At 42.7% G+C, this 16,710-nt stretch overlaps 1 protein-coding gene across 8 annotated transcripts in view; it reads left to right on the forward strand.

Moving 5' to 3' along the window:
• Positions 1-16,710, forward strand: part of LOC144691639 (FERM and PDZ domain-containing protein 4-like) — a 646,062-nt gene that overhangs the window by 565,417 nt on the left and 63,935 nt on the right. For all 8 annotated transcript variants that reach the window (XM_078559934.1, XM_078559941.1, XM_078559939.1 and 5 more), the window contains exon 5: positions 8,164-8,209. In XM_078559934.1, coding sequence (XP_078416060.1) covers positions 8,164-8,209 — 46 coding nt within the window. The remainder of the gene's footprint in view (positions 1-8,163; positions 8,210-16,710) is intronic.

Below are 16,710 nucleotides of genomic sequence, written 5' to 3' on the forward strand. Positions count from 1 at the left end.
TAAGACTGATGAGGAGAAATTTTTCTCTCAGAGGGTCGTGAGTCTTTGGAACTCTCTTCCTCAGAAGGCAGTGGAAGCAGAGTCTTTGAATATTTTTAAGCCAGAGCTAGATAGACTCTTGATTAACAAGGGGGTGCAAGGTTATCGGGGGTAGGCAGGAGGTTACAGTCAGATCAGCCATGATCTTATTGAAAGACGAAGCAGGCTTGAAGGGCCAAGTGGCCTACTCCTGCTCCTAGTTTGTACATTCGTATGTATGTATCATCGTAGGGGTTCCTCATTGTTGTGTCCAAGGCCCAATCATCATCAGCTGCTTCATCAATGACCTTTCTACTATCATAAGGTCAGAAGTGGGAATGTTCGTTGATGATTGTGCAACGTTCAATGCCTTTTGTAACTCCTCGGATACTGAAGCAGTCCATGTCCATATGCAGCAAGACCTGGAAAATATTCAGGTCTCAGTTGGTAAGTGACAAGTAACATTCGTGCCACACAAGCTCCAGGCAATGACCATCTCCAACAAGAGAGAATCCATCCATCTCACCTTGGTGTTCCATTGCCGTCGCTAAATCCCCCACTATCAACATCCTGGTGGTTACCATTGACCAGAAAATAAACTGAACCAGCAATATAAATACTATGGCTACAGGAGCAGGTCAGAGGCTGAGAATTCTGCAGCGACTAACTCACCTCCTGACACCCCAAAGCCTGTCCACCATCTACAAGTCAGGAGTATGATGGAATATTCTCCACTTACCTAGATGCGTGCAGCTCCAACAACATTCAAGAAACTTGATATCATCCAGGACAAAGCAGCCCGCTTGATCAGCACCCCTTCCAGCAACTTAAACATTCACTCCATCCACTACCGATGCACAGCAGCAGCAATGCACTATATGCAAGATGCACTGCAGCAATTTTCCAATGGTCCTTTGACAGCACCTTCCAAACCAACAGCCTCTACCACCTAGGAAGACAAGGGCAGCAGATGCATGGGAATACCACCTCAAGTTGGGCAAGTTCCCCTCAAAGCCACACATCATCCTGACTTGGAACTGTATCGCCATTCTTCACTGTCGCTGAGTCAAAATCCTGGATCGGCCTCCCTAACAGCACTGTGGGTGTACCTACACCAGATGAACTGCAGCAGTTCAAGAAGGTGTCTCACCACCACCTTCTCAAGGGCAAATGGGGATGGGCAACAATTGTTGGCCTTGCCAACATTGCCCACACCCCATGAAAGAGTTAAAAAAACTCAGACTCCTTAGTGGCACCATCCATTTGAATTATGCCTTAATGCCAAGGGCAGTCACTCTCACCTTACCTCTGGAATTCAGCTGTTGTGTCCATGAGCTACATTTTATGTACCCCCACCAGGCATGTTCTCCACAGGAGGGCATGTAAAATAGGGCAGGTGCCCACCCTACTACCTTCCCACCTACCCCCGAGCTCACCCCCATTATACAGGGTGTGGGTGGGTGCCAGCAGCCCATCTACCATATTTAAATAGATAATCAAGGGTCAATTAGGCTTGTTACCAATCCAATTGACCCCGTTAATACACTACCCATGCCATAAAGTGTTTGGCATGGGCAGTCGAGTGGGTGGGAAGGAAGGGGGGGATTCTATCTTCAGGTGCTTCCCTTTGCCAGTCGGAACGCAGTCTCCCTAAGATGGAACACCCCGGCCCCCTTTCTTCTTCCTTGCCCGTAGCCTTAAATCCACCCCCCGCCCCCATTCCTGACCTGCCCAAACCATCCCTGCCCAAGGCCCTGGACTTAACTGTTTCCAGGGATCCATGACCCTTCTTCCCCCTCCACTTGCAGTCCCAGCAGTGACCACTAATGTGCTCTCGGTGTTACCAGGATTGTTGGAGCTGCTGACTAATAGGATTGGCCAGCAGCTTCCGAGATTGGGAATTCCTCCTCAGTGAGGGGCGGAAGTCCCACTCAGCCCTTATTTAGCCTGCCCGCAGCATCTAATGGCTGTGGGGTGGGCCGGCATGGAGTGGGTTGGCTCCATGCCGACTTTGCATCCGGGGTGGTGGTGGTGGGGGGCGGGGGTGGGGTGGTGGTTGGGGGTGAGATGGCGCGAGCCGTCCGACTCCCACCATAATACTCAGCCTCACTTAAACCTGTAATGTGGTCTGGAGCTGAGTGGCCTGGCAGAACCCAAGCTGAGCATCAGTGAGTAGGTTCTTGATGAGTAAGCGTTGATTGATAGCACTGTTTGGATCTCCTTCAATCATTTTGCTCATGATTGGGAGGAGACTGATGAGGCGCTAATTGACCAGGTTGAGTTTGTCCTCCTTTTTTGTGGAAAGGACATTCCTGAACAGTTTTTCAGATTGTCAGGTAGATGCCAGTGTTTTAGCTGTTCTGAAGCAGCTTAGCTAGTTCTGGAACCCAGATCTTCGGCCGCTGGAATGTTGTCGGAACCCATAGCCTTTGTTACGTTCAGTACATTCAACTATTGCTGGATGTCATGTGGAGTAAATCAAATTGATTGAAGACTGACATCTGTGTTAGTGGGGAGATAGTGAGGAGGATTTTGCAGGATTGGCTAGGCTGGCTGTACCTTTGCCATTTCTTAAGTTGCAAACCCAGTTGTTCCATCCAGTTACTCTTGCTTTCCTTTCTAGCAGTTTGATACAGCTTAGCAGCTTGCTAGGCAGCTAATAGTCAACCATGTTGGTTGGGGATGATGTTACTTACAGGACAGACCAAGCAAAGGCTGCAGAGTTCCTTGGACCAGATTGAACCAGTTCAGTTTGAACAACAATCCAGCAGACTTATGGTCATTTTTACTGATCTATGAATCTTCTAATCAGCCTGAAATGCCTTCAGACTTATAAAGCAACATTAGGGCTTGAATCTTGTAGTCGGTGTGCGGGAGTGGGCCCTGCTCACCGACATGTAAAATGATTCGCGATGACGTCGGGCGTGCGTCCCAACGTCACCACGCGTCATTTCGATCTTCAGTTCGGCGGGCGCGCACCAGAGTCGGCCGAACTATCGAGGCCATTTAAATAGCAATTGAAATAATTAACAGGGTTGCCCATCCAACCTTAAGGTTGGCGGGCAGGCGAAGAGCCCAGGCGGCCTTCGCGTTTTTCATGGAACCTCGTCCACAGGCGGGATGAGGTTCCATGAAGGGTTTATAACTGTAACAAAAATTTTTATTAAAATTCATTGACATGCCCCAGCTCATGTGACACTGCCACATGTGGGGACAAGTCTGAATATTTTTTTTCTTTATTTCAATTTTTCATAAGTAAAGCAATTTCCCTGAGGCTGCTCGGTGCCTCAGGGAGATTTCTGTGCTCTTTTGCGCGCATGCACGAAAGAGCACAGGCCCCGACTCTCCCTCCCTCCCCCGGCCCGCACAGGGAGCGCTCAGTGCTTCCTGGTGCGCGTCACGCTGGGCGAGCCTTAATTGGCCCACCCACACAAAATGGCAGCGCGCAGCCGATCGTGGGCAGTGATTGGCTGCGCGCCCGTTCACACCCAGCCCGCCCGACAGGGAGAAAATTCTCCCCTAGGTTTGCCACCTAACTATTAATAGCACAAGTCCCATTACTGTGTAAAGTAATAACAATTCTTGTGCTTTATATGATTTGATTTCTCACATAATATCCTGCACACCAAGTTCAGGTTCAAAAAAATGACCATGTATCGCCTTAGGAAATTTTCCATTAAAATAACATTGATGTTAATAATGACATCTTATTCAGAAATACAGCTTAAAACTTGATTATGACTTAGACCTTTGGTATTTAGGTAGTGCTTTATTGCAAACTTAAAATAAAATCTAAAACTAAAAAGAATTAAATAATTAGCTTTTCAATGAACAATGCAGATTGTGACCTACAAGTTTGGGAATTTTTCTAAATAACTGAAAAGATTGTACATCAATATTTTGCATGGTTCATGAATTATAGAACAGAATGATAAACTAGAAATTGGTGTTTGCACTATAAGTAAATTAATATTTAATGCCTAATATTGACACCTGTATTAAAATAACATTTTATTTGCTTATTTTAGCTGTCTTCACATACTGGTTGGGGAAGTACAGATTGCTTTGCTTATTATTTTTGTAATGAATGAGCTGCAGACAAATGCATTACTGACTGTCAACAAAATAAAGAATAAGGTATATTATTACTTTAGATTTTTTGCTGTTGAACTTGGAAGAATTGCAAGCACATTCGACAATCCAGGTATCAATCTAAATTTGTATCATGATGAAAATATAATTGCAATTTCTTAACCTGACTGACTCATTGGGAAGGGGTGGAGGGTTGGGATTTGAGCTTTCATCCAACAATTTTATCTAGTCTTTACAACAAAGGTGTGGTTCCTGTTAGCAAACTAAATTTCATTTGAACCAAAACCTGGGCCCTTTCCTTGCTATGCCAAAGATGTTACATTGAATTACATACAATGTATAGCACAAAACAGGCCATTTGGCCCAACTGGTCCATGCTGGTGTTTATGCTATACATGAGCCTCTTCCCATCTCTCTTCATCTAACCTATCAGCATGCCTTTCTCCCTCATGTGCTTATCAAGCTTTCCCTTAAATGCCACAATACTAATTGCCTCAGCTGTTGTAGTGAGTTCCACAAACCATCCACTCTCTGAGTAAAGATGTTTCACCAGAATTCTCAGTTGGATTTATTGGTGATTATCTTATTTTTATACCCCCTAGTTTCAGTCTTCCCCCACAAGTGGAAACACCATGGGAGAATTTTAATACCCCAGGAACAAGGGTGGGGGCAGGGAGGAGGCGTTAAAATTTCAAAGATCTCTATCCTGACCCCATTCCGCCTCAAAGATGCTTATTTCTGACTTTAATGGAGGCTGGTCTCAACCTGCAGGTCTCTTAAGAAGCAGCTTATTTACTTAAATACTCTGCAAGAGAAATCCGTGAAACATTTTCAGTCAAAATAGTATCTTCATTGCAACAGTACTTCTTTAAACGCAGTATTTCTAGTTTTTTTTCACCAAATACTTTAACAGAATCAAAACATCTCACTCTGGAAACAACTACATAAAGCAGTCCATGTGTAAGAACAGGCCTAGGAGTATAACTACAAATCTGGCCTTGTGATTTGTTTATGTTCATAGAAAATGAAAGTTTAATTCAGTGGGCGAAGGTAATGTTTTCACTGCTGTTAGTTTTGTTTGCAGACAAGCAGACTAACTCAAAAACTAATGGATGGATTTCAACAAAATTTGGTACACAGATACAGTATAGCCAAGGAGGAACCGATTAGTTTTTGGAGAAGATGCAAATCCAGATCCTGGAATTTTCTAAAGGATCTATTAACATTGGGAGATTGGGCAAATTGGCTTATTTTTTTAAAGAATGTTGTGTGTTGCTTTATTCAGAATGTTGTTGATTGTTTTAGAATGCTGTGGATTGTCTCAGCTGCTGTGGCGGAATTTATCACAGGGCAGAGTTTTCAGAGCAGGTTCTTGATTGTGGATTGGCCTGAAGCCTCTTCAGTGAGATTGAGGCTCTTTATAAACATATTTATCTTTTCAGATTTGTAGTTACACATCATCAACATAGGCAGGAAAAGACTCAAAGACGAGTTGTGTCATTGTAATAATGTTGAGTTAACACAGTGCGGCAGAGGTATGTGCCCTCCTGAGTACCCTCTTCACTTGTTGGGAATTGTTTTCTCCTCAATTGAAAGGACATCCTTATATCTGAGGGGCTCAATCTTGAGGAATAAACTCTATTTCCTTGAAATCTGCCAGTTATAATTCCAGCATCTACCATAAAAGAAAAAGTTTTCTAACTACCAATTTTGTTCCATGGCAGTCCTTGTTGAGGATTCAAGTTTTGTAGCAATATTCTAACTGCTCCTCCTTGAGACTAAGTTTGTGCGGTGACGTCTTCATTGGAGTTAGACTGTGTAGAAACTCTGGGAGGTAGAGGCTGCTATTATCTTCTTTGTCTATAGATTCAATGCTGATGTCTTCCTTTAATTCATCTGACAGATTTTACTAAATCTTTTCCATTCAAATCTTCGTTTTTAGCACAAATAATAGCTTTTGAATAATAAGTTCTATCATATAATTGTCCCTGCCATTTTGCCACACTTAACCTGTTCCATCATCTCATCCACCCCTCCTATGCCACCCCTCCCATGCCATCCCCTCCCTCAATGCTACCCCCTCCCATTTCTTCGGTCCCTCCCATGCCATCCCCATCCTGCTTTTGCCATCACCATTCCTCCCATCAATTCTATCCCATCCCTCTCGGGAACAATCTCTCCAGCCAGGGTTACTTTGTTTTAGGTCTCCCCTTACTACCCACTTTTTTATGTTCTCCAGTAACCACCCCACCCTGCTACCACCAATGCCACCATCAACTGTTGGCAGCTCCCCATGTGCATCCGCGTGTTCCTCTGCCCTCCCCATGTGCATCCGCGTGTTCCAGGCACCACCCACCAAATAAACACACCAAGACATGTCGCTTAAACTGACTAATCAAAACAGTCCAGACAAACAAAAACTGACTATTATTATAGATGTTCATGAGGCTGCGTGCCTCAAATTCTAGCCAATTGGATTTAATGGCTAGAGGTCAGGCTTCCCAGAGCTTAGGAAGCACAGCAGCTGAAGTGAGGTGAGATTGGGTGGATCCAACAAGTAGGTGCCTTTGAACACTGCTTGTGGACCAGAAAGTAGGAGTGCTTCCTCTCAGGCCTTCAAACAAACCTGCTTCACTCCCTCCACCAAAAGTAATAATATGTTTTATTTATGGGTTAAATAATACACAGAAGTAGTAACGTACATCAAGTTACTGGAAATGCAATTCCCACTCTGTAAAACTTGTCCAGGAAGAAGTGAAGGCTATAACATAAACATAAAGTATTCAACTTTTCTTCTGTGGTGGCCTGGGGAACAGTTGAGTCTGGGCCTCTTTATGTCAGGCTACCTCCTGTCACCCACCCCCATGCCACCTCCAAAAGTCTAACCCCCTTCATTCCTCACGACTTATTTGAGTTCCAGCAGGAAGCCCCTGGGCTGCTCAATCCCTGTTGGCTGACAGCTGGACAGCAGCCTCACCCAGGAGTTAATGTTGGCCATACGTCTCTCAGGTTCACACCATCACCCCACTAGCTTCCTCTCTGGGAGTTAAAATTCCCCTTCTTATCTCTGGACAGGATTGAGGTTGAAATACTATATCTGTCATTTATGATAAGGAAATCTATTCATTTTATAGCTATTCAGTTGAAATCAACTCTTGTGACATTGCAAGGTGGGTGTTAAAGTCTAATTATGCCACTTCCTTCGGACACTATGCTTTAATAGTTCAGCCATTGAAGAGTAATTTCATTTGTCTCTTCCCTTGTCTATTAATCTGCATCCAGCGACATTTCAAACAACCAGTCCTAGCTAACAAACAGTTATTGATGAATTAATTTCTGAACCAAAGTGTTTACACTAATGAAGGAATCCATCAAGGACAGGCACCTCCTGTTGCCATGGTCTTCTTGTGCACTCACTTATATGTAATGGTCACAAAGCTATTGTACTTTCCTTAAGGATTTAGCTGGCTGCAGTATTTTTTTTAATTGAAGAATTTACCCTGTCTAAAGTTATATGACATATAAGATAAAAATTCTCCCTATTTTGCCACATTTTGTTCAGAATCAGTTAAACTTAGTCCAGAGGTAGCTATGTTAAATGGAAAGTTGAACTGTCATCAACCTGAAAAAATGGACGTTACCTTCCTCTCTCCACAGCGTGTTCAGTATTTTCTGCTTCTATTTTTCATTTTAAATGGAAAGTTGCTGTCTTATTCTCCCACCAAGTCACTAATTTTCACGAACCAATGACCATTTGTGGTCCTTGGACAAATTGTCCTAAAATGAGAAGAAAGGAAATTCGGGGCAATCTCTTTAGGAATGAGCCAGCTGACAGCTCTTTAGCACCGAGAAATTTGTCTCAGCCAGACAAGGCCATGTTCAATGAAATTTTCTCTCAATGTTAAGAGAAATTGTCTGTCATATTTACAATCAGGGCCATTGAGATAAAAGCTTTTAGCTGCAAATTAGCTAACAATTTGGTGTTGGAACCTCGGACACTGTTAAAAGAAATTTTGAAAGGCAATACCACAATTGCATTTTTTTCCTCAACAGGAGCTGCAAGGAATCAATCATCTTGACAGTTGTTCAGCCATACCCTGTAAGTATAAACCTACTTTTATTCTGTTTAATATCTGTTACTTCTGTTTTTCTGTTTCACTATGCTTTCAGTCATGCAGGAATAGGAATTTGTCTTTCCAAATATTCATTAAAACAATTTGGCATTTTGGGGTAAACTTTCATCTTCAATGCTTCCAGGAGCACAGTGGAAATGTGGGCAAAATTTCCTCCCGTGATTTTCAGTTGATAATAAAAATAAAGTTTGCGCATTTTTATAGCTCCTTTCGTGAGCTCAGCACAGGTAGTCCTACACCAAATGAGTTGCAGTGATTCAAGAAGGCACCACCTTCTCCAGGAAATTAGGGATGGACAACAAATACTGGCCTTGCCAATGATGCTCACATCCCATGAATGAATAATAAAAAAACCCCAAGAGCTTTACACCCACTTTAGTACTTTTGTAGTCACTGTTGTAATGTAGGAAACGTGGCAGTCAATTTGTCCCTAAAAACTCCCACAAACAGCCATGAGATAATGACCAGATAATTTGTTTTATTTATATTGACTGAGGGATAAATATTGAGCAAAGTACTGAGAAGAACTCTTCTGCACTTCTTCAAAGTAGTGCCATTTGATCTTTTAAATGCACCTGAGAGGGCAGACAAGACCTCAGTTTAACACTACATCTGAAAAATGACAGCTTTGACAATGCAGCACCCCCTCAGCACTATGTTGAAGTGCCAGCCTCAATTTTGTTCTCAAGTCTTTGTACTGGGGATTGAACCCATGATCTTCTGACTTTGAAGCAAGAGTTCCAACACTGGGCAATAGCTGACATCTGATGGTGCTGTCCAGTAGTAGATAGAATATGATTGGGCAGCATGCATCTGAATTCCTGATATTCATTACCAGCGCATGAAGCTTGATCTGTCCAGGAGCACTAAAGTTGAAAGTTTACCATGATATGTTCTCATTGTTTTTTGAATTTTATCAGCAATACTTCCTTAAAGACCCCAACAGTGAAACTCAAATTCATCCTTAAAGTGTTAGTTTATTAAATAAAATATAGAACTTTGCAATAATATGAACCATTATAAATGTTCCACCATTCTCTCCTGTTAATTGTGGTGTTTTCAATGCAGACACACTGCTTTTGCTACTAAAGTGAGCTAATCGAAGCCCTGGTATAGACAGCCTGTGAACATATTTTGAAATGTGATAAAATTCACATATTTTGAAGATTTCAATTGAAATTGTTCCATCATTGGCTCTTGGCATAAAACTGAGAAAAAGGCTTGAAACCTCACAGTGATGCTTTGTGGAATTGAGAAATGCATTCAGTTACTAACAGGGGCAGGCAAGCAAAGAAGATCTAGGCATTATGGTAATGATAAACTAACCTAATGGATCACAAAAGGCTTGGTTCAGCTAACTGATCAAAGCATCCTTCAGTGTTATCTTCTTCCATTCCTATCACCATCACACGAGACTTACTGTTGTTTTGTCATTTCAGTGCATTGTCTCCAGTGAACGTTCTGTGATGTCATTATGATTTCTGTGTATCGTATCATAACAATGTGCAATATAGTTCCAAGTCAGTGTGTTTGAGAGTGACAGACCAACAAAATACTGTATGGCAGGGAAAGGATCCATTAATACCAAAATATATCCTGCACACGTTGCAATATTCAAGCATATTCTACCTCACAATATTCTTTGAAAGATTAGTAGCATCTGTTGATTCCATCCCTCAACAGCACTCAAATACACTCATGCATAAATTGTCTTCGTCAAGCAGTTTCTTTCGCAAGCAATTTGTCATCCTGAGAATATAGAAACATCACACAACCCCAACACCTTATAACATTACAATTTTAACACTCATACAATATATTAAACTCTCATTTTATTTTTTCTTTATCTTTATCCCTCTACCATCTTTTATGTTGCTTAGTGCAAAGCACCATTCCCTTCCTAAGAAGGTAGGAGATGGTCAAGTATTAATCTGCAGCTGCATGCCATTTCGGATCAGAAATGTTGTCAATAGAGGATGCTAGTGGCCTCATAAACGATGTTATTTATACCTGCAGTTGAGGCTCATGGTGTGATTCATACGTGAAGAAGTCTTGATTCAGTAAGTTAGACTCTAGCTAGGTTTTGCCATTTTAGCTGATTCACTAGGTGTACTCCTTAGAAATGAATGTCAAGTTTCCCAATATTTTATTTGCAGACCTGTGCAGTGGGAAATAAATTTGTCCACCATCATGCATTTGCCCAGTTCAAATACTGGGCACGAGGATGCGTTAACATACATTAGGCATCTAGCACTTTTAGGTCAGTGGAGTCGGCCTTAGAATTTCAAGAGAAGAGGTGCCTGTGAGACTCTTGGTGAGCACAGGCCCTACCTATTATGTGAAGAATACAGCCACTTTGGAAGATGCCTCTTCCTCTTGTTGCAGCAAGCTACTGCCCTATCTAGCACAACTACCTAGTAAAGGTCAAAGCGACCAATATGCTTATTCAGATTATACCACAGCAGAAATAGGGTCAGAATCAGGGGCAGATTGCATGAAAGGCAGCCTTTCTATCTCCATCCCATTCCATGCTAGCATACAAATCATCCACAGTACCCACAAGTGTATCAGATAGGTGTCAGGTGCAATGGTCAACATTTCAACACTTCAATCTTCTTTCTCATTGAATAGCAATAACAGCATATTAAGGCTGCCCACTGTCACCACACTGCTTTATTTCCAAAAATAGAGGGGTCATTGATGGCAGTTATGTGGCCATCTGGGCAGCAGGTGCATTCTGTACCTCAGCTGTTACCATTTGGTATTTTTCCTATGTGCACTGTGATTCACTCCATGCTACCTCTTCAAGTTCCCTAATTGTATCTTCCAGCATCTACATAGCGGTGCTGCTGCTTACAAGTGGTGGGAGTGGTGCTGGATTTTATCTTGCCCTGGACCACAGACAATAATAGCAGACTTCTGTTCTAAGTTCACAATGACAAAAAATTTTAGAGTGTCGGCTCTAGGACAGACAGAATTTTTATTACAAGATACAAACTGTGTGTGACATTTAGACCATAAGACATAGGAGCAGAAATTAGGCCAATCGGCCCATCGAGTCTGCTCCGCCATTCAATCATGGCTATTAAGTTTCTCAACCCCATTCTCCCGCCTTCTCCCCGTAACCTTTGATCCCCTTACCAATCAAGAACCTATCTATCTTGGTCTTAAATACACTTAATGACCTGGCCTCCACAGCCTTCTGTGGCAATGAATTCCATAGATTCAACCATTTGTTGTGGTTGTTTTTATTTTTATGCATGGGAGTGAATGAGAAGAGAACCAGACACAAAAGGACAGAGTTTTTCACTTTGGGTGCATCGGACATTCTAGGCACAAATTGCACTCAAACTTGGGCTGACTTTCTGAAGTGAAATTATGGTTCAAGTTTGCATAATCACAAATGTAAAATGTTCAAGAAGCAGTGCAATTGGACAACATTTTAGAATGTATTTTTTTTCCCTTTGCCTCTAACAAGAGTGGTAACTTGGTGCAGCCAGATGCAATTGAAGAAGGGTTTATCCCGCAAAAAAATATTTATTAATATAAGCAGCTACTCCACCAGCTGTGAATAACCAAATTTTAAATAACTGATCTTTGTAAACCTTTTAGGCCATGGAAATCGATGAGTCTTGAAAAAGGCCGTGGGGATCATGCAGCGTGATTGACCCATGCCTGTTGCTTCCAATGCAGGCAGCTGACAAATTTCATGCTGCCTGCTCATTACCATAATAGTAGGGTGCAGCCAACACAAAGCACACGACTGAGATGCTGCATGTCTGAGCACGGGACACAATTTCATGAGAGTTTAACACCACTCAAAGCTAGCCCTCTTTATTTTAAGCCAGCTGGCACCTCTTATCTGCAACAGGTGCTGGAAGTGGTTGGGGAAGAGTATCCAAACAGGAAGGACACTGAAGCAGGGCAGAGAGGGTGCTGCAGGATTCTCTGATGCAGCACTGGAGTTAGACACTGAATTAGACAGGAAGGGAGAGGTGTTCTATCCACAGGGGTCCAGGCTCTCAACACTCAAGAGGGCAATGGGGGCAGATAGCCATCATCATCAATGCCAGGGGTCCACAAACATACAAAATAGCAACAGAAGTAGGCCATTCGGCCCCTCCACCATTCAATGGGCCATAACCTCCAAGCTCCCCAGCGTTGGAGTTGGGGGGTACCCCAAAAATGCACTGGGACATCCCTCTGGCAAGTTCCCAGATAAGGGTTTGCACAGCAATTGCCCAGAAGTGCACACTTCCTCTGGACAATTGCGCTGCTCTGGGAACCATCCGGAAATTAGGTTTAAATCGCAAACTTCGGATGGTTCCGCCAGGGTTATACTAATGTTTACCCAGAAAAAGTTAGAAGAATGTTTTTCCTCACATCCCCACTAAACCTCCTGCCCCTCACCTTGAAGTTATGCCCCCTTGTGACTGACCCTTCAACTAAGGGGAACAGCTGCTCCCTATCTACCCTGTTCATGCCTCTCATAATCTTGTATACCTCGATCAGGTCGCCCCTCAGTCTTCTCTGCTCCAAAGAAAACAACCCAAGTCTATCCAACCTCTCTTCATAACTTAATTGTTTCATCCCAGGTAACATCCTGGTGAATCTTCTCTGCATTGATATTGATCTACCCGCTAGCCTGGTATCCCAGTTCACTTCAGCTAGCTCAGCTTTCATGCCCACATAGTTGCTCTTATTTAAATTTAGAATACTAGTTTTATACCCACTCTTCTCCCTTTCAAAATGGATATAAAATTCAATCATACGGTGATCACTGCTACCTAGGGATGCCTTTACCTTGAGGTCATTAATTAATCATTAATATTAATAATTAATATTGTTACGCAATACCAAGTTTAATATAACCTGTCTCTGGTTGGTTCCAGAACGTGCTGCTCTAAGAAACTATCTCGAAAGCATTCTATGAACTCCTCATCCAGGCTACTACAGCCAACCTGATTTTTCCAATTTATAAGTAATTTACAGCCATCTCTTTATTACAAGTGCCCAATATTTCTTCTTGTATACTTTGTCCTACATTGTGGTTAGTTAGGGCTCCTGTAAACCACTCCCATTAGTGGCTTCTTTCCCCTACTATTCCTTACCTCCATCCAAACTGATCTCCTGAACCAAGGTCATCTCTAACTATTGCACAAATGCCATCCTTGATTAACAGTGCTACCCCTCCATCTTTGCCTAGCTTCCTATTCTCCTTGAAGGTCATATACCCCTCAATATTCAGGATTCAATCCTTGTCATCGTGCAGCCATGTCTCCATAATGGCTAGCAGATCATATTTATTTACTTCAATGTGTGCTGTCAATTCACTTACTTGGTTATGAGTACTGCATGTATTTAGATATAGAGCCTTTAGTTTTGTCTTTTTGTTATCTTTGTGACATCCAATCTTGATTCTTGGCACATTCTTAGGTTTTTTTCTAGCTCTAAGGATGTTAGATTTAGTGCCACAAGAAGTTTGATGACCTCACAGAAGTGGTCAAAGCCAGTGAATGCATCTTCAAATACCACACGCACTGTTTAATCGTCACCGACCTTTCACTCATCTACCAACAATCTCTACTGACCACAACTCCATACCTCATATTCATAGCTTCACCTCATGCTCACACAGTTATCACTGCAGCAAGCCTCACATGCAGATCTCACAGTTTGTGCATAGTGTCTGCTATTTAACCATGACAAAAACATTGCACCACACTCAAAGACTTTCTCCCGCAACACTTAATTGATGTGTGACAGGTACAGTTGTATGTCCTAACCCAATGGAGAAGATAGTGCCCACCATCATTGGAGCAGCCATGACTGAGAACATAACCAGTGGTGGGCTGAAAGCATCAAAGATGACAATATGCTCATTCTATACTCCTCCTTCTCATATCCCACTTTCCCTTCAACCCATAATCTCTTATGATTTACAAGTTTCAGATGGTGTAAGCATTGCACCTCTTGATTCCCTCCCCCCTCAACCTTCCCTCAATGCAACCCTACCTTTGTCCTTTCAGAAATGCACGAGCTGCAACCATGTCAAGCAGTGGTACAGGAGCAAGGAAGAAGAAACTGATAGAGAAACACTGTTACTCGCAGCCAACAGCTCAGATACTGACACTCTATACACTTTAGAGGGTAGCTTAGAGATGGCATCTGTTGGTGGTAAGACATCAGACAGAAATGGCCTGCAGTCAAGTCAGAGGAAAGGATCGTGCAAGTGTCAGCTTTCCAGACCGACACTAAGTGAATGTACAAGATTGCTAAGTTGGCTTTCATGTGAAATATCAGGTGGTTTCATTTATAAAGTTGGTTTGGAATATTTATTTTGTGGTAGCTTTTATTTGAGCATTATGGCCAACGAGACACTGTGATGGTCAGTAATAGAGGGGAGTTAAGGGGTGGAACTGTTGGTGAATTGGGAAGTGTGGTTGCATTCATTGATACTACAGTCAGCTGAGCCAGTCATGAACAGCACACCTGAAACAGCTGCTCCTCAGCTTGTTGCTCTATACCTAGTGGCAAGGGTTGTGTCCTCATGGTAGCATGGGTTTGCAGGATGCACAGAAGACCACGATGAATTGTGACATGCACTCTGGAGAATACAGCAGGGCTTCTCCAGGGTGGTTCAGGCAGCAGAAGCATTTATTAAGCCCTAAAAGTCTACTTGATTACATGTCATGTGGCAACATGGATCTCATTGTATGATGCCACCCATATGTGTGCGTGGGTTGCACACTGGAAGCATGAGCCAGGTGGCCAGGGGATCACCCGTGTTGCCCAGAATCCATCCTCTGGTTGCTTATGGCGACTCAGCGGTACAGCTGCAGCACTCCCTGCAGACTGCATAGCAGCACAAACCTCCAAACACTTGTATTACTTCAGCAATAGCCAGTAGAAACCAAACAACAACCAAGGCGGAAGTGGTTGATGATCCCTTTAAATAGTGCTAGTGATGTCCGTCCTGGTGCTGATCGCTTGTTAAGCTGTGCATGCTTAAGATGGGATGTTAGCTGGAACATGCAAGTTGAAAACGGCCCCTCTATGGTCAAAGCAATATTATACACTGACTGACATCCTGATCTGCCAACTCTGCATACTTCCAGGACCTGCAATTAATGACCTGACCAAAATGGAGTCTGGTGCACATGTACCAGCAATGTCCGCATATAGTGCAGACCCCATTTTTGACCTGAATTGACATCCATAATGCCAAAATATGGGCATTACAGAACCAAATTTTGCAGCCTTAGAACTTAAAAACTTTTAATTGAGAATGAAGAACTCTGTGGTATAGAGGAATCTGGGTGTCCGGGCACATGAATCACAAAAAGTTAGCATGCAGGTACAGCAAGTGATTAGGAAGGCAAATAGAATGTTAGCATTTATTCCAGAGAAATGTTATATAGAAGGGAAGTTTTACTACAGCTGTACAGGGCCTTGGTGAGACAACATCTGGAGTACTGTGTACAATTTTGGTCTCCTTATTTGAAAAAGGATATAATTGTATTAGAAGCAGTTAAGAAGAAGGTTCATTCAACTTATTGCTGGGATGAAGGGCCTATCTTATGAAGAAAAGTTGGGCCTATACCCATTGGACTTCAGAAGAATGAGAGGTGATCTTATTGAAACAAATAAGATGCTGAGGGATCTTGAAACAGATAAGATCCATCCAGCTTCACCTACTCCACGCACCCCCCTCCCCCCTTAAACAGTATAAATTTCATCACATTTCTACATCTCTTTAGCTCTGAAGAAGGCTCATACAGACTCAAAACATTAACTGTTTCCCTCTCCACAGATGCTGTCAGATGTGCTGAGTTTTTCCAGCATTTTCTGTTTTTATTTAAGATCCTGAGAGGTCTTGATAAGGTGGATACCTTATCATGTGGGGGAGACTAACTAGGCAACACTGTTTAAACTCTGTTTAAGAATGAGAGGACAATTTTATTAGTTTGTGGAATTATCTTTCCCAGAAAGCAATGGAGGCTCTGTCATTGAATTTATTCAAGGCTGAGTTAGATTCTTGATAAACAAGGGAGTCAAGTGTTATAGGACAGACAGGAAAGTGGAGTTGAGACCACAACCAGATCAATATAGCCACTAGAGGGAGTGGTCTACAGATCTTATCAAATGGCGGAGCAGGCTCAAAGGGCCAAATGGCCTACTCCTGCTCCTAAGTCCTATGTTCCCTATCTTCTATGCATCAGATACTGTCAACAGGGGGTGATTTTAACCCTGCTGACTGGGTGGAAACCAGGTGGGTTGGCAGTTAAAATCACTCCAGTTTCTAACCCAGCCATTGGGAGATGACTGTTTCCGAATTTAGCTTGCTCAACTGAGGAGGAAGCAAGGACATCTGCCTCCAAACTGCACGATTTTCCATCAGTTCCTGTTGATTTCCCATCCGGAACGGGATTTAACAACAACAAAATGGAGAGGCAACCATTTACAA

Source organism: Cetorhinus maximus, chromosome 16 (genome assembly GCF_964194155.1).
Source record: "Cetorhinus maximus chromosome 16, sCetMax3.hap1.1, whole genome shotgun sequence".
Lineage (NCBI taxonomy): Eukaryota > Metazoa > Chordata > Chondrichthyes > Lamniformes > Cetorhinidae > Cetorhinus > Cetorhinus maximus.